Source organism: Leuciscus leuciscus, assembly GCF_965113295.1.
Source record: "Leuciscus leuciscus genome assembly, chromosome: 6".
Taxonomy (NCBI): domain Eukaryota; kingdom Metazoa; phylum Chordata; class Actinopteri; order Cypriniformes; family Leuciscidae; genus Leuciscus; species Leuciscus leuciscus.
The window spans coordinates 24,182,004-24,203,863 of record NC_138730.1 but is presented as its reverse complement, the minus strand read 5'-3'; the positions used below and the strand labels follow the sequence as shown (position 1 = coordinate 24,203,863).

Here is a 21,860-nt window from a genome sequence, read left to right as displayed (position 1 = left end):
AGACTATACAATTTTACTTTAAATATTTACAAGAAATGTACACTACTGGTAGAAAGTTTAGGGTCAGTAAGATTTTATTTTTTTGAAAGAAATCAATTATTTTATTCAGCAAGGATGCAAAAGTAAGAGTAAAACATAATGTTATCAAGATTATCATGGTTTCCACAAAAAATATTAAGCACAACTGTTTTCAATATTGATAATAATGACATTTTTCTTCAGCAGCAAATCAGTATATTAGAATGATTTCTGAAGGATCATGTGACACTGAAGACTGGAGTAATGATGCTGAAAATTCAGCTTTGCCATCACAGGAATAAATTATATTTTAAACATATTAAAATAGAAAACATTTATTTTAAGTGTAATAATATTTCATATTTACTTATTTTTTTATTAAAAAAAATTCAGCCTTGGTGAGCACAAGAGACTACTTTCAAAATCATCTTACCAACCCCAAACTCTTGAATGGTAGTGTATATGATGGGAATGTATATATATTTATTAGTTTGATAAATGAATGAACCATTATTATAAACACATACACTATAAAATTACAAATACATTTATACTATGTAGAAATGCTTAAAAAAAAAAGAAAAAAAAAAAGATTTGTTCGTTTATATGTCATCTGCTGGCTCTGAAACCTTTTCAACAGTCAACAGTGCTTTCAAAGTTCCAACCTCCAATAATAGTGTATATGCATCTAATCTGGGCCTACTGGATATCTTATTATATAATTTCTGGATTTGTGAGAATGTCATGTCAGAAATAAGTATTGATTTATTAAGTATTCAAGTTATTAAATCAAAACACTTCAATTTGAACTATGGGTATGTATCTATTTATTATAAATAAACTATATCCCCCGGTTTCACGGACAAGACTTAAAACTAGTCCCAGACTAAAATGCATGTAGGAGCTGTTTTAATAGCAACTTGCACCTCATATCTTAAAAATGTAAGTAGCCTACCATTGATTTGGCTCAAAAAGCACACCAGTTGTTGTTGTTGTTTTCTAGGGCACATTTATAAAAGCTACTTAAGTGTCCTAATGGAACTAAGTCCTAATCCTGGCTTAATCTAAACCCTGTCTGTGAAACCAGACCTATATCTTTTAAAATGTATATTGTATTGCCTTTCAGTCTTTCTAAAAGAAACTTTATCCACTGTGAACAGGTTCTAATATTTTGTGTCCTTAAATTAGTGTTTTGTTGGCAGTTAGATTAGGCTGACATTTCTGTAACATTGAATGTGAAATGAAATTACTATTAAATTAGAATTAGATACTAGTTTAGATGTTTTGGCCTGGTTTCACAGACAGAGTTTAGATTAAGCCATAGGCCTCAGTTCTTTTCTCAAATTAGGACATTTAAGTATCTTTTTTAAATGTGCCTTAGAGAAACAAAAACATTACTGGTGTGCATCTTGAGACAAAGCAAAGGCACTGGCATAAGATATGTCAATGCAAATTGCTTTCAGTTAAAACGTTTTAGTCTGGGCCTAGTCTGTGAAATCGGAATCTCATCCACACTTGTCCAACAAGAGAAAACAACCAAAATGTCTGCTGACATCTAGTGGTGAAAATACAAATGTCACAGGACAAAATGTTACTGCTCCAAATGTCTGTATATTGGAGGAACACCCTATATGAGGAAGGTTTGACAAAGAATTATACTAATTAACTAACACTGTAATAAAATCTAGTTAACTAACATTTTGACATTCATCAGTGCACAGTAGAACTACCTAAACACCTCTCCAAAATGCCCTGAAACAACACTTGAAGTGATTTAAGTATTAAATCTAGTTGTTTATCATGAACAGCAATATCACTTAAACCATTCACACATTTACTTATGAAATGTAAAAAGTCAAACAAAAACATTCATATGAAAAACAGGTTTATTTGTGCGTGCACTAATTTAACATTTAAATGAACAGATTCCACCTTCTCATACTGGGGTAGATCTTGGAGATTTCCACCATAACAGCATGCTAAGAGAGTTACACAGGGTCTTCAGGCCTCACATCCCAGGGACTGGTTTACTGTCAGGCCTTCACTAATGTGCAAATCTACAAAAGCATGAGCTACGTTGAGTCAGACAAGCTTTACCAAACCAGCACATTCAACACGCTTCACTTCTTTTCACTCAGACACAAGATGTATAAAAGGCCTCAGCACGTCAACCAATTCAAAAACAAAATGTTTCAGAAACATCAACTCAAAATAAGTACAGTATGTCCTGATAAATTAAACTCAAACCAGAAGCTACGGCTTTTACTTAAAACAAAACCAATTCAAATGTATGTTTTTTAACGTCAATCATTGAGCACAAAAATTAATAGTGGTCCTTTGATTCAGTTTGAGATTTATATAAAAAAAATCAGAAAATCTGCATTTAAATATGAAACGGGGACTCTAAATTCGATCTAACTTCTCACTAAGAAATTCTTCAACGCTGTCTGTGTTCCACTTGAGGATGCTGAGCTCTTCAGCAATGTTCCCGTTATCGTCCAGCAGCTTTAGTACAGGGTCCGAGCCTCTCACATACTGGAAGAAATGCAAAAAAAGCCATCTAGAATTAACCAGTGTTTAAGCCACGTATAATATTAATACAATTTTCTGACAAATATTGTTATTTTTAAACCAAATAATATACACACGACTGTTCAAAAGTTTAGGGCCTGTAAGATTTTTTTTTTATGTTTCTGAAAGAAGTCTCATGTTCACTAGTGTTGCTTTCGTCAACGAAAATTATGACGAAATATTGTCGTCAACGAACCTTTATCACCTGACGAAAACGAGACGAGACGCAACGTAAATGCTGGTCATGTGACGATGACTAAAATAAATGTATAATGCAATATCGTTGACGAATAAAAACGAGACTAAATGTGGTTTAACAAAATAAAAACTATGCTAAAATGTCTCTTCATTTTCGTTGACCAAAACGAGACTAGACGAAATGTTATAACGTCACGACGAATGAGAGAGTTGTGCGTGAACCCGTTTATATAGCTACTGTCTATGGCGTGAACCCATAGCGTTGTCGGCTTTAAATTCTGGTTTGCGATCTGGTCACCCGATTATCAGCAAATTTAACAATATTATTCCATTAGTTATTCCATTAAAATGTCTCATTGATATATTTGACACATTCATAATCGTCACCCTCTGGTTACATGAACGCGTCACCACCGCATCAGCACAGAAAACATGGAGTTTATTTTAAAGAATAATCGCACAACCTATTCGATATTCTATAATTAAATAAACTAATCGAATATTCAAAAAACGTGACTCATCCCTGCATGGAATCTCTTTCTTTTCCCAAATCTTCACTCACGTCTCACCCATTTTCTAAGGGGATTATAAACGTTTCTTCATTGGTTCGCTTTTAATAAGGCCTATTATATTCGTATTCTTTACTGTGGTAAAGTAGAAAATGCTGTAGGACAGATAGCCTACATTTGTACTTGCATGTCAAATTCTACAGTTTGTGCTTGTTATAGACATGGTAAGGCGCGTCAAGTTTAGTTGTAAAGCGCGTTTCACACGCGCGGGCGATTTTTTGTTTCACTTTCTCTGGCAGCGCAATCTCAAACATAGCTTAAATATCTCGCCCTTGTGGAGGATAAAATTCGCTCTTCAGACCATTTTACATCAAGTTGAAAACATGAAGATATCAGAAAAGAGATCGATGGACTCTTTCCTGCTCGTGTCCCACATCCCTCTCAAAGCGCATTGTGGTAGGCTATATCACGCGTCTTTGTGTGGAAATATAAAACGAGTTTTTTTTTTTTTTTTTTTTAAACAACCCCCCCAACCACCGCTGGTAGTTGGTCCATTACCAACAAACTGCCACCGACACAGCCCTAAATATAATAAGATAACCTTGTTTGAAATACTATATTGACTGGGTTAAATAGAATTGCATTACTAAATAAAATACAATTTTCATTGACTAAAACTAGACTAAAATGTCATCAGTTTTCGTCGACTAAAACTAGACTAAAATGTCATCAGTTTTCGTCGACTAAAACTAGACTAGACTAAAAAGAGTATGAACGTGACTAAAACTAATAAAAACTAAAACGACAGCTTGACACAAAGACTAGACTAAAACTAAAAGTAAAACAGGCCGCCAAAAACAACACTAATGTTCACCAAGGCTGCATTTACTTGTTAAAAAATTATAATACAGTAAACAGTAATATTGTGAAATATTACACATTAAAATAACTCATTTCTTTTTAAATACATTAACTCTTTCCTGCCAGCGGATTTAAGTTGCCAGCCACAGCCTTTTTTTGTTTTTACCATTTTCACAAAAATATCATGGCCCTCAGAATATTTTGTTGTATGAATATCTGAACATGCAATGTATAAAAAGAAAGAACCAACCCTCTACTTAAAGGTACAATATTATGCAACATTTTCTGCCGCTAGAGGGCGCTACATTCCAAACAACAACAACGGCGTAGCTTGATGACGATGTAAAGGAGCGTAGAATGATGGGAACTGTTGTTTTCAACTCCACCGTGGATGTAAATCAGTCAGACGGGAATCGAAAAATCATGTTCATGGATGTTCTATTTTTTAAATGTTGCGTTTAATGACATGCTTTTTGTGGCGAGGGGGGGCGTGGTTCAGCGCGGTCTGTAACGGGAGAGATAGAAACAAGACGAGCGGGACGTAAGTAGGTCAAGTGCAAATGACGAACACCTGTGTCTTTTTGCAGTATTATTGGCGTGGAGAGACCGTGCTGGAATCAGAGACTGGAGAGAAAATTGGACGCAGAGAAAGAAAACCGGTGGATCCGAGCTCTCATTTTTGAACTGTTTTGTGCCGTCGCCACGGTGAATGCGCGTTGTACGCGACTTTTGTTTGTTTTGTTTTAATAAAGTACGAGTCCCAGTCACGCCGACCCGTCTTCTTCCTGACTCTTGAACCTCATCACACTTTTATTTCATTAAAATAAATTAACAGCAAGAAAAGTAAGGTTTAATACTAAATTGGTTATCATAGATGTTACTGTATTTGTCGAATTCATTGTTGTGATAACGCTGCGCAGTTTTACGTGTTCTAAACAATTGTTGTAAAAGTACATTCGAACATGCCCACATCATTTGCCAAAATACTGATTAATCCTTATGTATAACACATGCTATGTTTATTTACATGGCCATAAACACCAGACGTGATAAACAATGTCAATAAACTAAACACAAACCTAAAGCAATAATACTTTCCTTGCATAAACATAACTATTACCGAATGCTACATTTGGAAAATATAAAATTAAGCATGCTTTGTCGACAGAACCAGCTGCAATCAGTAAATAATAATTGTGTTCCATAACGACAGCACGAAACAAGCTAAAGTTTGTTGGTTGATAGACGCTACAACTAGGCCTACAACTTCCGCATTTGTCCAGGACTCCACGCAGTACGAGCGGAAACCGAGGGTAACGCGGATATGACGCAATTGACTGGCGAATCCCATTCCTAACCCCAACCCGGACATTCACTTCTTTAATAAAACGTACTGACCCCAAACGTTTTGAACATATAACTTTTTTAATAGATATAATGTCCATGACCATGTTTAATAACTTAAATATTTTGCAAAAAATAATTACCTTGATTTGAAGCCCCCTGAACATCTTTGGCTTGTCACTCCTGACAAAAGCTGAAGGGAAATATGGTCACAAAAATCACTGCTTTGTAACAAGTGTGCAAAAGCAAACACTCTGCAAGTCTGTGCTACACAACAGCTGAATTGTTGTAACAGCTGCTACAAAAAAACACCCAAATAAACATGGGTTATTTTTCTATATCGCTGTGCCATTTTTGAACAATCATCAACAAGAAATATTAAGTTTGAAGTAGCAGTTACTCATATTTGAGGCCAAATCCTCAATCTACCTTGGACTTGAGGGAACCTCCCCAATTTTCATCCACAGACCTCAAGGATGGCTCCTGGGTAGAGCTGTCAAAGAAATCAAATGACAAATGCACATTAATATGGGTGAATATATAATGACTTAAAGTCAAGTGATATGAGAGCAAACCATGGCCTTTAGCTCGTTGCATCTAATGGCGCTTTTTCACTACCAGTACCAGCTCAATTCGACTCGCTTTTCGCTCCGTTTTCCATTGCAGATAGTACCTCCGCAATAGTACCTGGTCGTCATAGCGACGCCGCAGGAAACTGCTGTGACTTAATCTTCTACGCGACACACACCCGCTACCCACACACACAGGACAATGGAGGAAATCGAGTGTATGCCGTTTTTGTTTGTGCTGTTTTTTATTCAGGATACTCCGTCTGGCGCGTGCAATGATGACGCAGTGAATAGTGATGATTCTCTCTGACCAATCAGTAGTCTGCCGTGTTTTCACGTCACATTTTAGTATCGCCTCAGCTCGCTCAGAACCTCGCCGGAGGTGATACAAAAAAAAGTACCTGGGAGCAGGTACAGGTACAACTTTTACACAGTGGAAAACCAAACAAAGGCGAGTCGAGTCGAGGCGAGCCGAGCTGGTACTGTGTAGTGGAAAAGCGCCATAAATGTTTGTGCTGTGACAAAAAGTTTCACCCATTTTTCAAGCTCCAGCACTCTGTGTTCACTGTTGGAAATGACCTTGTCATTTGGCACAGAAGCAGAACTCACCTTCCTAGACTCCAGCTGAGCCTCCTCTTGGCAGCACTGGCCGCATGGAAGGTCTAACTGGTTCAGGCTGAACTGACCCAGGAGGTCACAGGAGCTACACAGGAGATTGCTGGAGAAGCCCAACTCCCTGCACGCCTCGGAGGACAGCTCCGCTCCATAAGACGACAGCTGAGCCGAGAGGAATGACACCACAACTTAGACACTTTACACTCAAAACAAGCAGTAGATGTAATTCTCTAAGCACTAACAGCAGTTGACCTTTATGTCAACATCTTAAACCTGTTGGAAATTCTCAGCTGTTCACTTTGATTTTAATGACCGTCAAATGCAATTTGCAAAGAAAAAGGCAAATGGAGGGTAAAGGACAGGTGCATGAATTTGCAACCTTTGGCTACTACAGCTATGATAACAAGAGTGTACTGTTAATAGTTGGTGAGTGACACATCTCACCTCTACATTTGGTGAACTTGCTTCCTAGTTATGAACAATAAATAAATAAAAATGTATTTCTTTAAGTTTATATTAAGAAAAAGCACAACCAATCAAGGATTGAAATTCTTTTTATTTGAATTGCAAAGGCTTAACAATAGCTTGAACCTGGAACGTGATTGAATTGAATTTTGTATACCCCATAATATTGTCCTTTCTTAATATAATCAACAAGACCGTAAGGCATTTTTTCTCTACATAGGACAAATGTAGAATAGCACTTGGTGAACTTGCTTCCTAGTTACGAATGCAAGCCCAGCTGATCTCGGGAAATCCCCAAGAGAGGGAAGAATTGTGTAAACATAAAGGAATACATATTTTACATTACTGTAATGTTAATTTTGAAAGCTAAATAACCATGCTAATGTATGCAATGTAACGTTACTCGTTCATTTTTTTTTTTTTTGCAGGTAAGTTACTAGTTAACAGCTTTAAAATCGAATCATTACAGATTAACTTATGCAAAAAAAAACTTTGTCTCATTTTTTGTCAATGTCAAGTTAGTCAATGTCAAGGGTAGAAATGTAATCTGCGATATTATGAAGATTTCCCTCACATTATTTACAGATTCGGCCAGTTGGGCCACGTCATTAGCTAACATTAGCGAGCCGGCTAACCATCGACTTAACGTAAATAGCCCAGATTTTACAAAGACATGTGGATTCCTTGTCACTGTTGAATATCTACTTTCAAAGATGAAAGTGTACAGATGTGTTTCATTAACCTACCGTTTGTAATAACGGCAGTAACCAAAGCAGGAACACTTCCCCCGCCATGAGTGTTTCTTTTCCTCTCGCTGGGTTCAGCAGGAACAGGAAGTGCGTCAAACACATCTGCTACACCGACAGCTTATTAATAAAAGTATCAGCATAACCAAAGAATATCAGTTTATTAATAATAATCATAAGTGTTACCTTAATTAAGGAAGAAAGGGAGATTAGAACCTCTTTTTTATTTGACTTTTGAACTTTAAAAGTACAATGGCTTGAACATTTTTTGGACAAACGTGACTGAATTTCTTTATATAAGATACACCGGCATAACGTTGTCATTATTCAACAAGCCCTTATGGCATGAAAGATGTGTTATATGCATATTTTGTTTCTCCACACAAGACTTAAGTGTATGAAATAACACTTACATTACGATTAATGAAATATAGCTTTATGGGGATTTATTTTATAGGTGAGCTTTTGCTTAATTATATGCAATAAATATTAAAATATTTAACTGAAAATATCTGCATGTATACACGTTCAGGTATATGTAAATATACCAATATATTATAGGTAAAAATAACGTATTGTTGTAAAGACAGTGAATGTAGAGGAGTGAAGTGAGATTCTCCAGAGCGACAGCTGACCGCCTGACGTCAAACGCACCCGGCGATTGCGCATGCGCACTAACACGTGCCTTTACTTCCCAGGATTTAACAACAACTGAACGTACACTACAGCTGCTACTCAAGTACGGTAGAGTCTGAGCTGTTCTGATTCATGCAGCAAAGTATACAATATAAGCCTAACCGTTTTTGTTGGGATAGTAAGCGTCCATTGTAGTGCAATTCGCTGTGTTTATGTTCGAGGACTGATTATGGGGATCATAAAATAACAGCACTGCTCGTTGCATCCATAGAACTGTGTCATAAAGTTCTCGGTCACGGTATGTCCTCCCTGTGCTGGATTTTTTGATGGGGCTTTTAAGGTTAAAGATGCCGCCGAAGTTTCAGCTCCTGGCTCTGGTGGCCTTCGCCATTGCGATGATCTTTTTGGAAAACCAAATTCAGAAGCTTGAGGAGTCACGGGGGAAGCTGGGTAAGAGTCTTTCCATGAAGTATTTTGAAATAATTTCTTGACTAAAAATCAGCGTAGTCTGTCGTATTGCTCCAATTTGTTAACATGATCATTAAGCAACTTTATAAATGTGTGATTTGTGTCCTCAGTACTGTTTTGAGGGAGGTAATGGGCATTCGTGGGTATGTTTGGACTACATGGTCCATCATGTCTCAGGCAGCAGCTGCATTTTCATTCAAGCAAGATCCAATATCAGTTTTGACTCACCTAGTTGTGCAATGGATATTTTCCTACGTCAGTGTTAAGCATGTATCTCTTGACTTGCACTATCGAACTATTGTATCAGAACAGATTATAAGGACTGGGACAAAACAGGCTATTAATCAACTGAAGAAAATACAAGCAACATTTTTTGGGATTCATCTATTCAACATGTTTGGCAGGATTCTCCTGCTAGAGTTACTGTGTGTTTTTTCCTTTCCCCTCACTCAATATGGGTCAGATATAACATTGTCCAATATAACAACATGACAGCACTAATTATTATAAATATTGACAATGAATTAATGAATTGAGATTTGAGACTACATGGTGCTTTCAAACTGATTTCACCTTCTTGTCACAAAAGCCAGGAGAAATTACATAAAATCACCATAAATGCATATTAAATCCAATAGCCCTTTAGTTTTTCTGATGTGTCTTGTTATTAACAGGACCTACGTAAAATGAGTGGAATTTCCAACAAAAAAAAAAAATATATAATTTTAAAAAAGTAATATTTTTTCTAACAAGACATTAATTAAACAAGAATTAATTAAATTAACCAAAATTGACAGTAAAAATGTGTTACTAAAGATTTATAAAAATGTACAGCACCGCTATTTTTAAAAATTAATAATAAGAAATGTTTCTTGAGCTGCAAATAGATAGAATGATTTCTGGAAGGATCATGTGACACTGAAGACTGGAGTAATGATGCTGAAAATTCAGCTTTGCCATCACAGGAATAAATTACATTTTAAAATATATTCAAATAGAAAACAGATATTTTAAATTGTATTCATATTTCACAATATTATTCTTTAAAGAAATGCAGCCTTGGTGAGCATTAGAGACTTCTTTCAAAAACATTAAAACTAGGGCTGCACGATATTGAAGAAAAATGCGATATGCGTTAACCCATTAAATAATGCGATATGCGATACGATAATGCTTAAAGTGTGTAAAATAAAATAAATGTAAAAAATTTGAAGGGTAGTGTATGTGACAGAGCTTGCGCAGCATGGCTGTGTGTGTCACAGAAAATATAGACCTTTGCGCTTAAGAAGAATTTCGTTTTTACCTCACAAGAGCTGAGTGAGATGGTGAAGCACTTGAAATATAGACAAGGATCTTCAGGATGAAGACTGATTTTGGCAGATTTATTAAAAATGATATAATAAATGTTTTTATAAATATTTGACGATGTTGTAATTATCTACAATGTTTTCTCCTCATTACAACTAATCGATTGAAAAGAACAAGATCAGTTATTTTAAAAATCTGTGAAGTACACTTGTCAATACTGGGCTTTTGTATTTTGGTTGAGTGCTTCTGTAATTCCAAACACAGGTCACATGTCTAACTAATGAGACATGTCAAACGCACATGCCTATAGAGCGATCAGATATGGGCTATATTTCATGTCCTGTACAGGCTATTCTGAATGCTACACCAGTTTGACTGTAACACATCACTTCTGCATCATCATATCTGTTTCACAGCACTTTCACAGAGATATATCTGTGCTATACTCAAGTTATTATAGGCTAATGCTTTCCACTAAAAATTGGCAAGCTGTTGTTTAGGTTAGCTGGTTCCCACCATCCACGCTGAGTTACATCAACCAACAGGTTTTTGCTGTATGAATAGCTATATGAGAGAGCCGTTAACAGGCAGAAAGGTGAGAGGAAGGTTTTCCATCTGGTTAGACCTGGAGAAAGCTGTCAGTCTTTGCACTGCATAAATTGATGTTTTTGAAACCGTCATCCTATCTTGTTTGACTGTGAACAAATGGGGTCTTTAGTACATATCAAGTGTAAACTGTTTTATGTGCCTCAATTTCAGGAGTGTTTTCTTTTCGGACTATTTTTCATGTGTCACATCGATTTGAAATGTTGATTTATTATCTTTCCGTTTTTCTCTAATGATGGCAGCTGACATACACTTTCACGGTTCATCAGCATCGGAAAAGTTATTTGATATCTAACCTGATAGTAGTTTGCCATTTGCTAATGGAAGTTCTGGGATTCCCTTTAAACACGCTTCAAATTGGTTTTGTTTTTAGCCCTGATGAGGCTGTGAAAGAACATAAGCCCATGTCTTATAGCTTGGCACCAACACATTGACTATTGTACATTTTTAGATCCAAAATAGCCATGTGTTTATGAAGCTTAAAGACTTTGAAAGCACCGTTAGTTGTTGAAAAGGTTTCAGATCCAGTGGATGACATAAACTAAACAAATACTTATTGTAGTCTTTATACATACTAAAAATGTTTGTAAAATTTAAAAGTGTATGTGTTTATGATAATTGTTTCATTTATTTATCAAACTAATAAATATTATATACTGCCGTTCAAAAGTTTGGGGTTGGTAAGATGTTTTTTTTTAAATGAGTCTCTTATGCTGATCAAGTTTCTGTATTTGATCAAAAATTAAGTAAAAACAGTAATAATGTGACTAATAATGTGTTTTCTATTTGAATATATGTTAAAATGCTAAGCTGAATTTTCAGCATCATTACTCCAGTCTTCATTGTCACATGATCGTTCAGAAATCATTCTGATTTGGTGCTCAGGAAACATATCTTCTCATTACTAATGTTGAAAACAGTTGTGCTGCTTAATGTTTTTGTGGAAACCGTGATACATTTTTTTTGTATTCTGATACATGTCTTTAGTGTCACTTTTGATCAATTTAATGCATCCTTCCTGAATAAAAGTATACAAAAATCTTTCCTAAACCAAATATGTGACATTGAGTTTTGTCAGGGTTACAAGTTGTTGCATACATTTTTCTAATACCTCTAGATGTAAATTGTAAAAATTAATTTTATGAGTCAACTGAAAGACAAATCAATACCGTTTAGTCTACATGTGATAATGATCATTTCAACCTATGGTCAAACAAACTGAAAAATGAGTGGTAATGTGCTCACACTTTATACTAATCTTACTTATGCATGGCAAATCTCACTAAGTATAACCAGATGGTACATAACTTGGGGCAGATTATAAACTTAATGCTTTACTAACTATTTATTAAAACTTCAAAGCCCCCTTGAATACCAGAGGCATACATCTGCCTGCATTTCTTAGTCGATTTTTATGGCCTCTTTGTACACAGGACATACTTCATGTCCGTTTTTCTTTTGTACTTAAGAGTGCTTTCACACTAGCACTTTTAGTGCGCATGCACCCGGGTTCGATTGACGTCAGAGTTCGGTACATTTGCATGATGTGATTGTGATTGTGAATGCTGCTGTACTATTCCGGATGAACCGTACCCCGAATCTGCATAAATAGGTACAATATGTGGGCAATATTAGCCGTTAGAGTGTGCATCGATCTGCACTTCGGATTCTGACCGGAAATAGTAGACCATCCGGGTATCTTTGGAACACTATGTTCAACATACTACGATTTGTTATGTACTAATTCTATTTTCGAATACTATTTAGGATGCGAATTGGTACGCACTGCATTTCTCTCAATCAGCCTTTACTCTATCAAGGCTGTAAATGTTTTTGTGGCATGATAATGTCACTTTCTTCAAGCTTGAACATAAAAATGACCCCACAGTGACCTCCATGTTGTAGAGACTCTCAGAGGGAAATCTGACTGGATTTATTTTGTTCTATCTAAGGAAAGACTGTAACCTGATTTGAAGTAGCCTATTGAAAAGACATCAGTCAGAGTATAACTCGTCAGGTTTGGCAGCTGACTGCCATAAATCCTCCTCCCCTCCTGAACAGCTTGACACTTGTAGATATTCAATTTCATTCGCTCATCTTATTATTTTTGACCTTTACTGGAACAAGACACTCAGATTTTGCACTGTCATTTCACATCATGAATTGTATTAGATCTTTGTATTGTCTCTAAATGTATAAGTGGGTCAGTGACAAAAAAGCAAACAATATTTTTGATTTAAAAAAAGTTTTAAATATCGTTGCTTACACATGTCATATTTTTATGATTTTTTTTTTAAAGCTTTTGACAAAAGTTTACATTTTAATGAATAATAATTCCCCCCCACAAATATCATGAATCAATAATATGTCCCCAATAAAATACCAAATATAAATCATTTAGAATTTATAAACATAATCATCTAAGTAGAGATGTATTCAAGACATTGTATGTATGAATTGCATTCTTTTTTCATGTGTTTTTGAGTATTGGGTTTGTTATTTATTAGGCTATTTATTGGTTTGTTATTTATTTTGTTAGTATATTTATTAGGCTACTTTTCTTAGGGAAAGTTTAAATGTAAATTGCTCGAAAAACACTAAAGCAACTGCAAAAATGAATTTTAAGTAATGTTTTCAGGGTACAAGAAAAAACAGTAAGATTTAATAAGTTACTTGTGAAGATGTGCTTATTAGAGAAGGCGGTGTGTGAAGGCCAATAGAAGTGAATGTCTACAGTCATAGCATCAGTTACACACAGTCAGCCTGAGGGCCCTCTTGCCGCCTGTCTGTTTTTAAATGAGCGCTTTCATTCAGCATAAAGCAGCAGTTGTGTGTCCATCTTGTATGAAATAGGCAATGGTTCAGGGTGTTTTTCTCATTAACGTGCAATTAAATTATTACATTAGGCTGGGTATTGCACCCGTAATGAGATGGTGAAACAGTCACGTCTACCCATAAATGCTTGAACCCTGACGACTCTTTTACCTCAGAGTCAAACATTTTCCATTACAGCTCAGCACACACAAAAACAAGTATAAAAAAAAATGTAGGTCAGAGGCAAATTTCTTATTATCTAGGTTTTTTCTCTCACAATTTTAAAATAACAAAATGCTTTTTGCATGAGTGACAAGATATTCTCTGTTGTCGTGGGAGAGTCTGACATCATAATATGGCATAGCAACAGTTGTTGTCATGGGCGATGCCAGTTGTCCACATGTGATGGTTAGAGACTCGAGAGCAGTCGGAGCGGAGCGGGAATGTGCCGTGGTTGGCTTGACATCATCACCTCAGGGTAGCAGCTGCCCGTTCCCCAGCTCACATTCACACACTTCTGTCACCGCGTCGTGAATACTGTCAAAAGTTCTATCTCAAGATCTCACGAGGATTACAAGGCCATAGGACCTTTCTGTTTCAACCTCTACATTTTGTTCATGAATTCACTGTACTTTGCATTACTCTAATAGCACCAAGGCTGCATTTATTTGATCAAAAATACAGTAAAAACCGTAATATTGTGAAATATTATTACAATTTAAAATAAATGTTGTCTATTTGAATATATTTAGAAATGTACTTTATTCCTGTGATGCAAAGCTGCATTTTCAGCTTCATTACTCCAGTCTTCAGTGTCACATGATCCTTCAGAAATCATTCAATGCTGATTTGCTGCTCAAGAAACATTTCTGATTATTATTATCAATGTTGAAAACAGTTGTTGCTGCTTAACATTTTTAAGTGTTGCTGTGTATAATATATAAAAAGATTAAAAAAAATATATATATAAAAATAATACAGTATATAAATAGACCATTCTGGAAAATTAGGTGTTCTTTTACCTTTGTCAAAAAAAAAGAAATGTATTATTATAATATAATTGTATAATTATTATGCATTGTGCAGAAATATAATGAAAGACATATTTTCCTTTAGGATATAATTATTGATTTAGTATTCTTTACAGTTCTGTTCCCTCAACATACAGTACTTGGAGTATTCCTGTATGAATCTGGTATATGGCAGGTTTATTTGCATTATTTTGTTGGAAAGTTTTTTTTAAATGAATTATGCCACAAAAAAAAAAAATAATCTTTTGATCTTGGAGGCTAAACACATTAGTTTAAATATCTCTCCCCATACTTTGCAGAACGAGCCATTGCCAGACATGAGGTACGAGAGATTGAGCAACGGCACATTCAAGAGGGGGCGAAGGAGGCCATGGTAAAGGAGGATGATTTGGTGGTCATCTACAACCGAGTGCCCAAAACAGCCAGTACCTCCTTCACCAACATTGCCTATGACCTGTGCAACAAGAACCACTACCATGTGCTGCACATCAATACCACCAAAAACAATCCTGTCATGTCCCTTCAGGATCAGGTCAGTTTTGTATCATGCATGTTCACTGTTAGTGCCTCCCGCTTACAGCCATCCAAACAACAGATTATAATGCTGGAAGGATCCAAATGTTTACTCAAATTCTCCCAAACAGCTTCTAAATTACACAAAGCATTCCCTTAATAGAGCAATACAGCAGATGTTATGGTATGGTGCCTTTATGGTATCATGAGGCTTGAGGGGACTTAAAATGGGTACATTTCTATCATGAATTTCTAAGAAGGTTGACCTTTTGACTTTTTATTTTTATTTTTCAGAGCATGTTCTTAAGTGATTTATTTTATTTTTTTAACATTATTTATTAATGTTCCAGGTACGATTTGTAAAGAATGTGACATTATGGAAGGAGATGAAGCCTGCGTTCTACCACGGACATGTTTCCTTCCTGGATTTCACCAAGTGTGTATTATGTGCTCTCATCGTTCCCTGTGCAAATTCCCTCAGTCTGTTGGGGTCATTGTATTGCATTGTACATCAATGAAAAAAAAAAAAAAAAGAAGTATCCTGCTGACTCCTGGTGGCTCTGAAAAGAATTGCAGCACACTTCTAGCATCTGGTTTTGAACAAAACAATCATATTGTTACTAGTTTCCTGTTTTATAGGTCTCCCTGTATCTTTTACAAATATTTTCAAATTCACATACTTCTATGCACCTACATGCATAAAAGTAAATATTTAATCATGCCTTGATGCCAAAAACATCTGTTAAAGGTAGGGTAGGTAATCATTTTTCAAAAAAAAAAAACATTCCAAATTTGTTTAAACTGTCTTTATATACCAATACATAATTAAAATGTAAGTACTCTGAAAAAGAAAATATAAAAATCGAGTGACTGTAGACCTTTTAATCTGCAATAAACACAGCTCATTATTTCCATTCACTCCACCCCCTCCCTTCTGAGCTCCTTCCAAAGCCACGCCCCCAAAACACATGAACGCGCGACGCCAAACGCTCAGGCTGGAACAAGACGCATTTATTACCTGAGACGAGTGGAGAGGAAGGAGCGCAGTACATACAGTGACATCATGTCAGAATCACATGTAATAAAATACCTAACTTTTTCACTATGAATATAAACAAATAAGATTTCTTTTAGTACTCACTATCAAGCTAGCATATCGATAATGGTAAAGTTTCATTCGGTAACGAGCTATATTTATAAGGCAAAACTAAAAACAGGTTGCATTGATACACGTTTTTCCATTACCATCAGTTACACTGTGATGAAGATGAATTTCGTGTAAGATTCATAACATATACGGTGTTTTGCATGTAAGAGTTTCCATGATGAAAACATTGTTGATTCTAATGAAGACTAACGTACACTCCGAGTCCGGAGACAAGTACCGCATCGTCGGTTCGAGGACAGGTCCGGGGTTGAGGGCGAAGCAGAGGAGGTCGTTCAAGAGCGCGGGCAGGGTCCGAGGAAGTAGTTTTTGCCTTGTTTGCCTTCGCTGACTGCATATGCAGGTGCTTTGAGCTGAATATTTCCGGGAACGGTGACATGTGATGAGTGCACGCAGGGCAGCGCGCGCAGTGGGGCTCGGGGCGGGCACGAGACATGAAGGCATCTGATTGGTTCTTTACATTCGCACCGAATGGCAGTGATTGGTCAGAGTTTTTACTGTCCTGCAGCTGCTACAGAGGTCTGATTTTTTTCATTCCTTTTTCTAAACACATAATGTATTGACTACTATCAGGATGGAAGGACCATTTCACCCAGTATAAAAAAAAGTGTTTCTGAACAGGATTACCTACCCTACCTTTAATCCAACTGTACTAATACAATGTATTTACTAGGAATGATACATGAAATACAGTGCTTGACAGTTCCTTTCCCATCCCTTCATCAGATTTGGAGTGAAGAAAAAGCCTGTTTACATAAATGTTATCCGGGACCCCATTGAGCGTCTAGTGTCTTACTACTATTTCTTGCGCTTTGGTGATGACTACAGACCCGGCCTACGACGCAGAAAGCAAGGAGACAAAAAGGTGAGTCTGGTGTTTTTGGTTTGGGAGTTCAAGTGTTAAAGTTTAGTCTATTTTTAATTATTCTGAATTTCATGACTATGAGGTACTGAAGTTTAAGATCACAGAACGTGTTATGGTGCTAGTAATTTTTTAAAAATAAAATAATAGTAATATTATTATAAATATAATTATATTAATAATATTATCAATACATTAAATATTACTAACCTTTAGATATTATTAATATTATTAATAATACATTTTATTTAAAACATTATTGAATTACAAAATTAGTTTATTATAAATGATGATATTTTTTACAAAAGCTATGGTGTTAAAGAATATGATAAAATAACAATAATATTAATATATTATTAATAGATATAGTTAATATTAATGTATTAATAAATCATATTTTAAAACATACTTTTTTATATTTATTACATAAGTATTATCTATTTATCTATTATTATATAAGATTGATAAATACCATTTAAAATAATATAAAGTTATAAAATATTTTTTGAATACAAAAAATGTAATTATATTCAGATGTGTGCTTTTAAACTTTCTTTAACGCTGGCCCTGTTTTTTGTATTTACCATAGTAAGTGCGTTACTGTAACCATGATTTTTACCACAATTGTTTTTTTGTTTCGTTTTTTTGCTGTTGGTGTAGCAATGTTCAAGTTCAGGAAAGGAGGCGGCGGGAACCGGCGAACGTTCAACATAAACTTAAATCCCAAAAATAAACAAACAACAAAGCGAAAGTCAGGCGACAGCCCCTCATGGACGACTGCCGCATATAAACACAATAGAACAACATAAAAGTCCTAGGCCTGGTCCTCTCTCATCCTTCACTGTCGTCACTCCTCCTTTTATATTTCTGGAGCTCCTCTGTGGGACTGGAGACTGGTGTGGCGCACAGGTGACACTCATTAAAGGCACACTATGCAAGATTTGTACCTTAATATAACAGCTTTGAAATCATTTCGATGGTAAACGAACTCGTAGTAGGGCGAATCATCGGCGCTGGCAAAACCAGCAATGCAAGTTTGAGAGGTGGCGCCCCGACAAATCTCGCGAGAATCACGACTTGCTTTACGGCACGATGTCACATGCATCAACAACATATGAAGCAGCCTCTATGGAAGACACTAGCACACATTTCAGACATGAATCATGGCAGAGTCGACGAAGAAAGCGCGGTCGGAAGAGTGCAGAGACGGCTCTGCGTGAGTGGTATTTACGACAGTAACGTTAAATACAAGTACTCTACAGCGACTCTAGGGGTCGCTGTTTGATAAAAACGGAAACTGCATAGTGTGCCTTTTAACACTCGCTCTGTTCCCACGGCTCTCGGTCCCTTCCTGCTTGTCACAGCTGTCAGTTGAGCTTAACTTTTGGTCTTATCAAATATTGAACCCAGAAAGTCTATTTGTAAACAGTACGATCTGCGTGTGTTTCAGACGTTTGATGAGTGTGTTGCTGCTGGAGGATCTGACTGTGCTCCAGAGAAGCTGTGGCTTCAGATTCCCTTCTTCTGTGGTCATTACTCTGAGTGCTGGTAGGCCGTTCAGTGTCTTTATGCGTATTTCGGGAATGTCACTTTTAGGACTCTTGTTACATCTTAATAATTTTTTTACAGGAACATTGGCAGCAAATGGGCTTTGGAGCAAGCCAAATACAACCTGGTGAATGAATATATGCTAGTTGGGGTGACAGAGGAGTTGGAAGACTTTGTTATGATGTTGGAGGCGGCACTTCCTCGCTTTTTTAAAGGGGCCACAGAGCTCTTTCGGACAGGTATGATGCACTGTAAGTTCTTAAGTGAATATGTAAAACATTAAAACTAAAATGATCAACTTTTATTTGTCTATTTTTAAAGGGAAGAAATCGCACCTAAGAAAAACGAGTGAGAAGAAGCCACCCACTAAAGAGTCTATAGCCAGACTGCAGCAGTCAGACATCTGGAAAATGGAGAATGAGTTTTATGAGTTTGCACTAGAGCAATTCCAGTACGTTCGGGCTCACGCAGTGAGAGAAAAAGATGGAGAGCTTTACCTACTGGCACAGAACTTTTTCTACGAGAAAATCTACCCAAAGACTACCTGAGACCATAAACGCTGTATGCTGTGGTCGGAAACACTGGAGGAGGACACATTACATTGATATGTGTATTCTACCTGACTCTTCTCCATCTGGATATGTACATTTCAAACAGCTGAATCTAGTATGTGCCACAGGAAAGAGTCTTGGGGAGTCTTGTTCGTCTCATTATTCAAGACAACCACCACCTTTCTGCCATTTGGGTTTTATACAGGTGCTGTCACATTTCTTTGATCCTTATTTAATACATTAATGGTTATTGTTTTGTTTTGATTTGTTTTTTACTTTTTGACCGATTGATGCTGTTTTGGTGCTTTTTACATCTTATTTTAAAGTGTAAAAAGAGTACAGATGACTACTAAACATTCTTGAAGTTCTTTATCAAGCTGAGAAAGTATAGTATTTTTGTCAGCATAGTAAAATGAGTACTTTTTCTTGGACTTTTAAAATACGGTTTTATGGAATGTATTGGAAATACACCGATGTGATGTGGATGTATGTATTTTACGTTGTTAGCATATATCTTGCCTTTAATATGGCAGATCAGATTTGTTTTGTTTCAAAATGTATCCACAATTGCTGTTTGCCATTTTCAAATCAGAACCTTCTGCCTGGGGTTCATCCCTGCAGTTTTTCAGCAATTTCAGAAAATATATTTTTATCTAATATGTATGTAAATACTGGTCATTACAGTTACAGTTGGACCAAAAATTAAAATGTGGAAGGATAAAGAATTTGAAGATAAAAACAAACACAAAAATGACTAGATCTGCGTGTGGATCATTGTACTGTTACTGGTTCGTGGTAAGCAGCAAATTTGGGTCTTTAAATTTGATTTGATTTGACATATTATTTTATGACTGAATTTGTTTGTTTGTTTGTTTTTTTGTTTTTATTTTTATACATATTGTTCAAACATACTTTATTTCAAAGACTTGTCAAGCCTCTCATGGCAAAATACCATTAGTTTGCTGCTTTATGATTTAAAGATCATAGACTTTAAATATGTTAATTGAACTGATTGAGACTGTGCCTTTTTTCCCCTATGACACAGAGCTGTTATTACAGCCAGTGTAAATATGACTTGACATATCAGCGTGTAAAAAGGTGAGGAATTGTTTTGGAAGGTTAAATGTTGGTACAGTTGCATAGATTGCCATTATCAACATCAATGTGGAAATAGGCAACCATCATATGAAATTGCTTGCGTTGTTAATAGTACTTCAAGAGTGGAACTGATGTCTTTTTGAAAATGGAAATTTGTCTCTCGGGTTTATTATACAATTTCAGTTTTTCTATATACATGATCTTTACTATCCACACGTTTGTGCATGAAATGGGTGTTGCATTGCACATTTCCCTCTAAAATCTCCAAGACAAAATATGAGTAGAACAATATGGTCTTTGTGACAAATGATCACTTGCTACTTAAAAAAAAAATTTATTTTAAGGTTTTACAGCATCTTTTGAATGTTTTTAGGTAATCAAAACCAATCTGTACTGTATATGAAACATTAGAGTAGCTATAGCTATCAGTTTTACTATCTTTCTTTCACAGTGCCACCATGTGAGCCTGTATTTGCTCTATTCTTTTTTCTTTTTCTTTTTTTTTCTTTTTTTCATTTTAAATAAATGAGACTTCAGGAGCTTTGCTCTTTTCTGCTGGCATTGTTGAGGTAGATTTAAAAACAGATTGATTTTGGAATATGTCAGCTAATAAAAAGAGCTTGATTTGTTTAGTTTTTTTCTTCTTCTCTGTTATCATTATAATTTTGATAAAATGGTACAGTCTGTTTGTATTAAAAACAAAGGAGAAGCTAAAATATATGGAGGGCCATCAGAAGTAGTGCATTCATTATATGAGAAAATTATATTAGACTTAATTTGTTTATTTTTTAATATGCTTTGCCTTTTTTGTAACTAAAAACACAAATTAAACCTATACTACTGTTAAAAAGTTTGGGATCGGTACCATTAAAAAAAATTTTTTTTTTTAAGAAGTCTCATGTATTTATGTGATAAAAAATGTGGTGAAAGTACTATCGTGAAATATTACAATTTGTAAATGTAATTTATTCTTGTGATGCAAAGCTGAATTTTCAGCATCATTACTCCAGTCTTCAGTGTCACATGATCCTTCAGAAATGCTGATTTGTTGCTGAAGAGACATTTCTTATTACTATCAATGTTAAAAACAGTTGCTTAATATTTCTGTGGAAACCATCTTAAATTTTTTTGCAGGATTCTTTGATGAATAGAACGTTCAAAAGAACAGCATTTATTTGAAATAGAAATCTTTTGGAACATTATAAATGTCTTTTCTGTCACTATTGATGCAATTCAATGCATCGCTCTTGAATATATAAAAAAAAAAAAAATCTCATCTTACTGACCCCAAACTTTTGATTGGTAGCGCTCGACATAACCATCATTCTGCTCAAGGCGTATGACATTGTGGCGCTATTTAACAC

General features: G+C 35.7%; 2 protein-coding genes across 3 annotated transcripts; one reads left to right on the top strand and one right to left on the bottom strand.

Moving 5' to 3' along the window:
- Window positions 1-1,886: 1,886 nt before the first annotated feature.
- On the bottom strand, window positions 1,887-8,025 carry selenof (selenoprotein F). Of its 2 annotated transcripts, none has more exons than XM_082172589.1 (5): window positions 7,897-8,024; window positions 6,680-6,847; window positions 5,931-5,994; window positions 5,645-5,694; window positions 1,887-2,553 (listed from the first exon to the last, which is right to left on the bottom strand). In XM_082172589.1, the coding sequence occupies exons 1-5, from the start codon at window positions 7,999-8,001 to the stop codon at window positions 2,422-2,424; spliced, it is 519 nt and encodes a 172-aa protein (XP_082028715.1). In that variant the 5' UTR covers window positions 8,002-8,024; the 3' UTR covers window positions 1,887-2,421. The 2 variants fall into 2 exon arrangements, with proteins under 2 accessions (XP_082028715.1, XP_082028714.1); XM_082172588.1 differs by lacking the exon at window positions 1,887-2,553 and adding an exon at window positions 4,232-4,267 and having other exon boundaries at window positions 5,531-5,694; window positions 7,897-8,025.
- A 540-nt stretch (window positions 8,026-8,565) lies between these two features.
- Window positions 8,566-21,128, top strand: hs2st1a (heparan sulfate 2-O-sulfotransferase 1a). The gene is made up of 7 exons (XM_082172587.1): window positions 8,566-8,982; window positions 15,059-15,291; window positions 15,623-15,708; window positions 17,164-17,302; window positions 18,750-18,847; window positions 18,929-19,086; window positions 19,169-21,128. The coding sequence occupies exons 1-7, from the start codon at window positions 8,859-8,861 to the stop codon at window positions 19,393-19,395; spliced, it is 1,065 nt and encodes a 354-aa protein (XP_082028713.1). The 5' UTR covers window positions 8,566-8,858; the 3' UTR covers window positions 19,396-21,128.
- The last annotated feature ends 732 nt before the right edge of the window (window positions 21,129-21,860 follow it).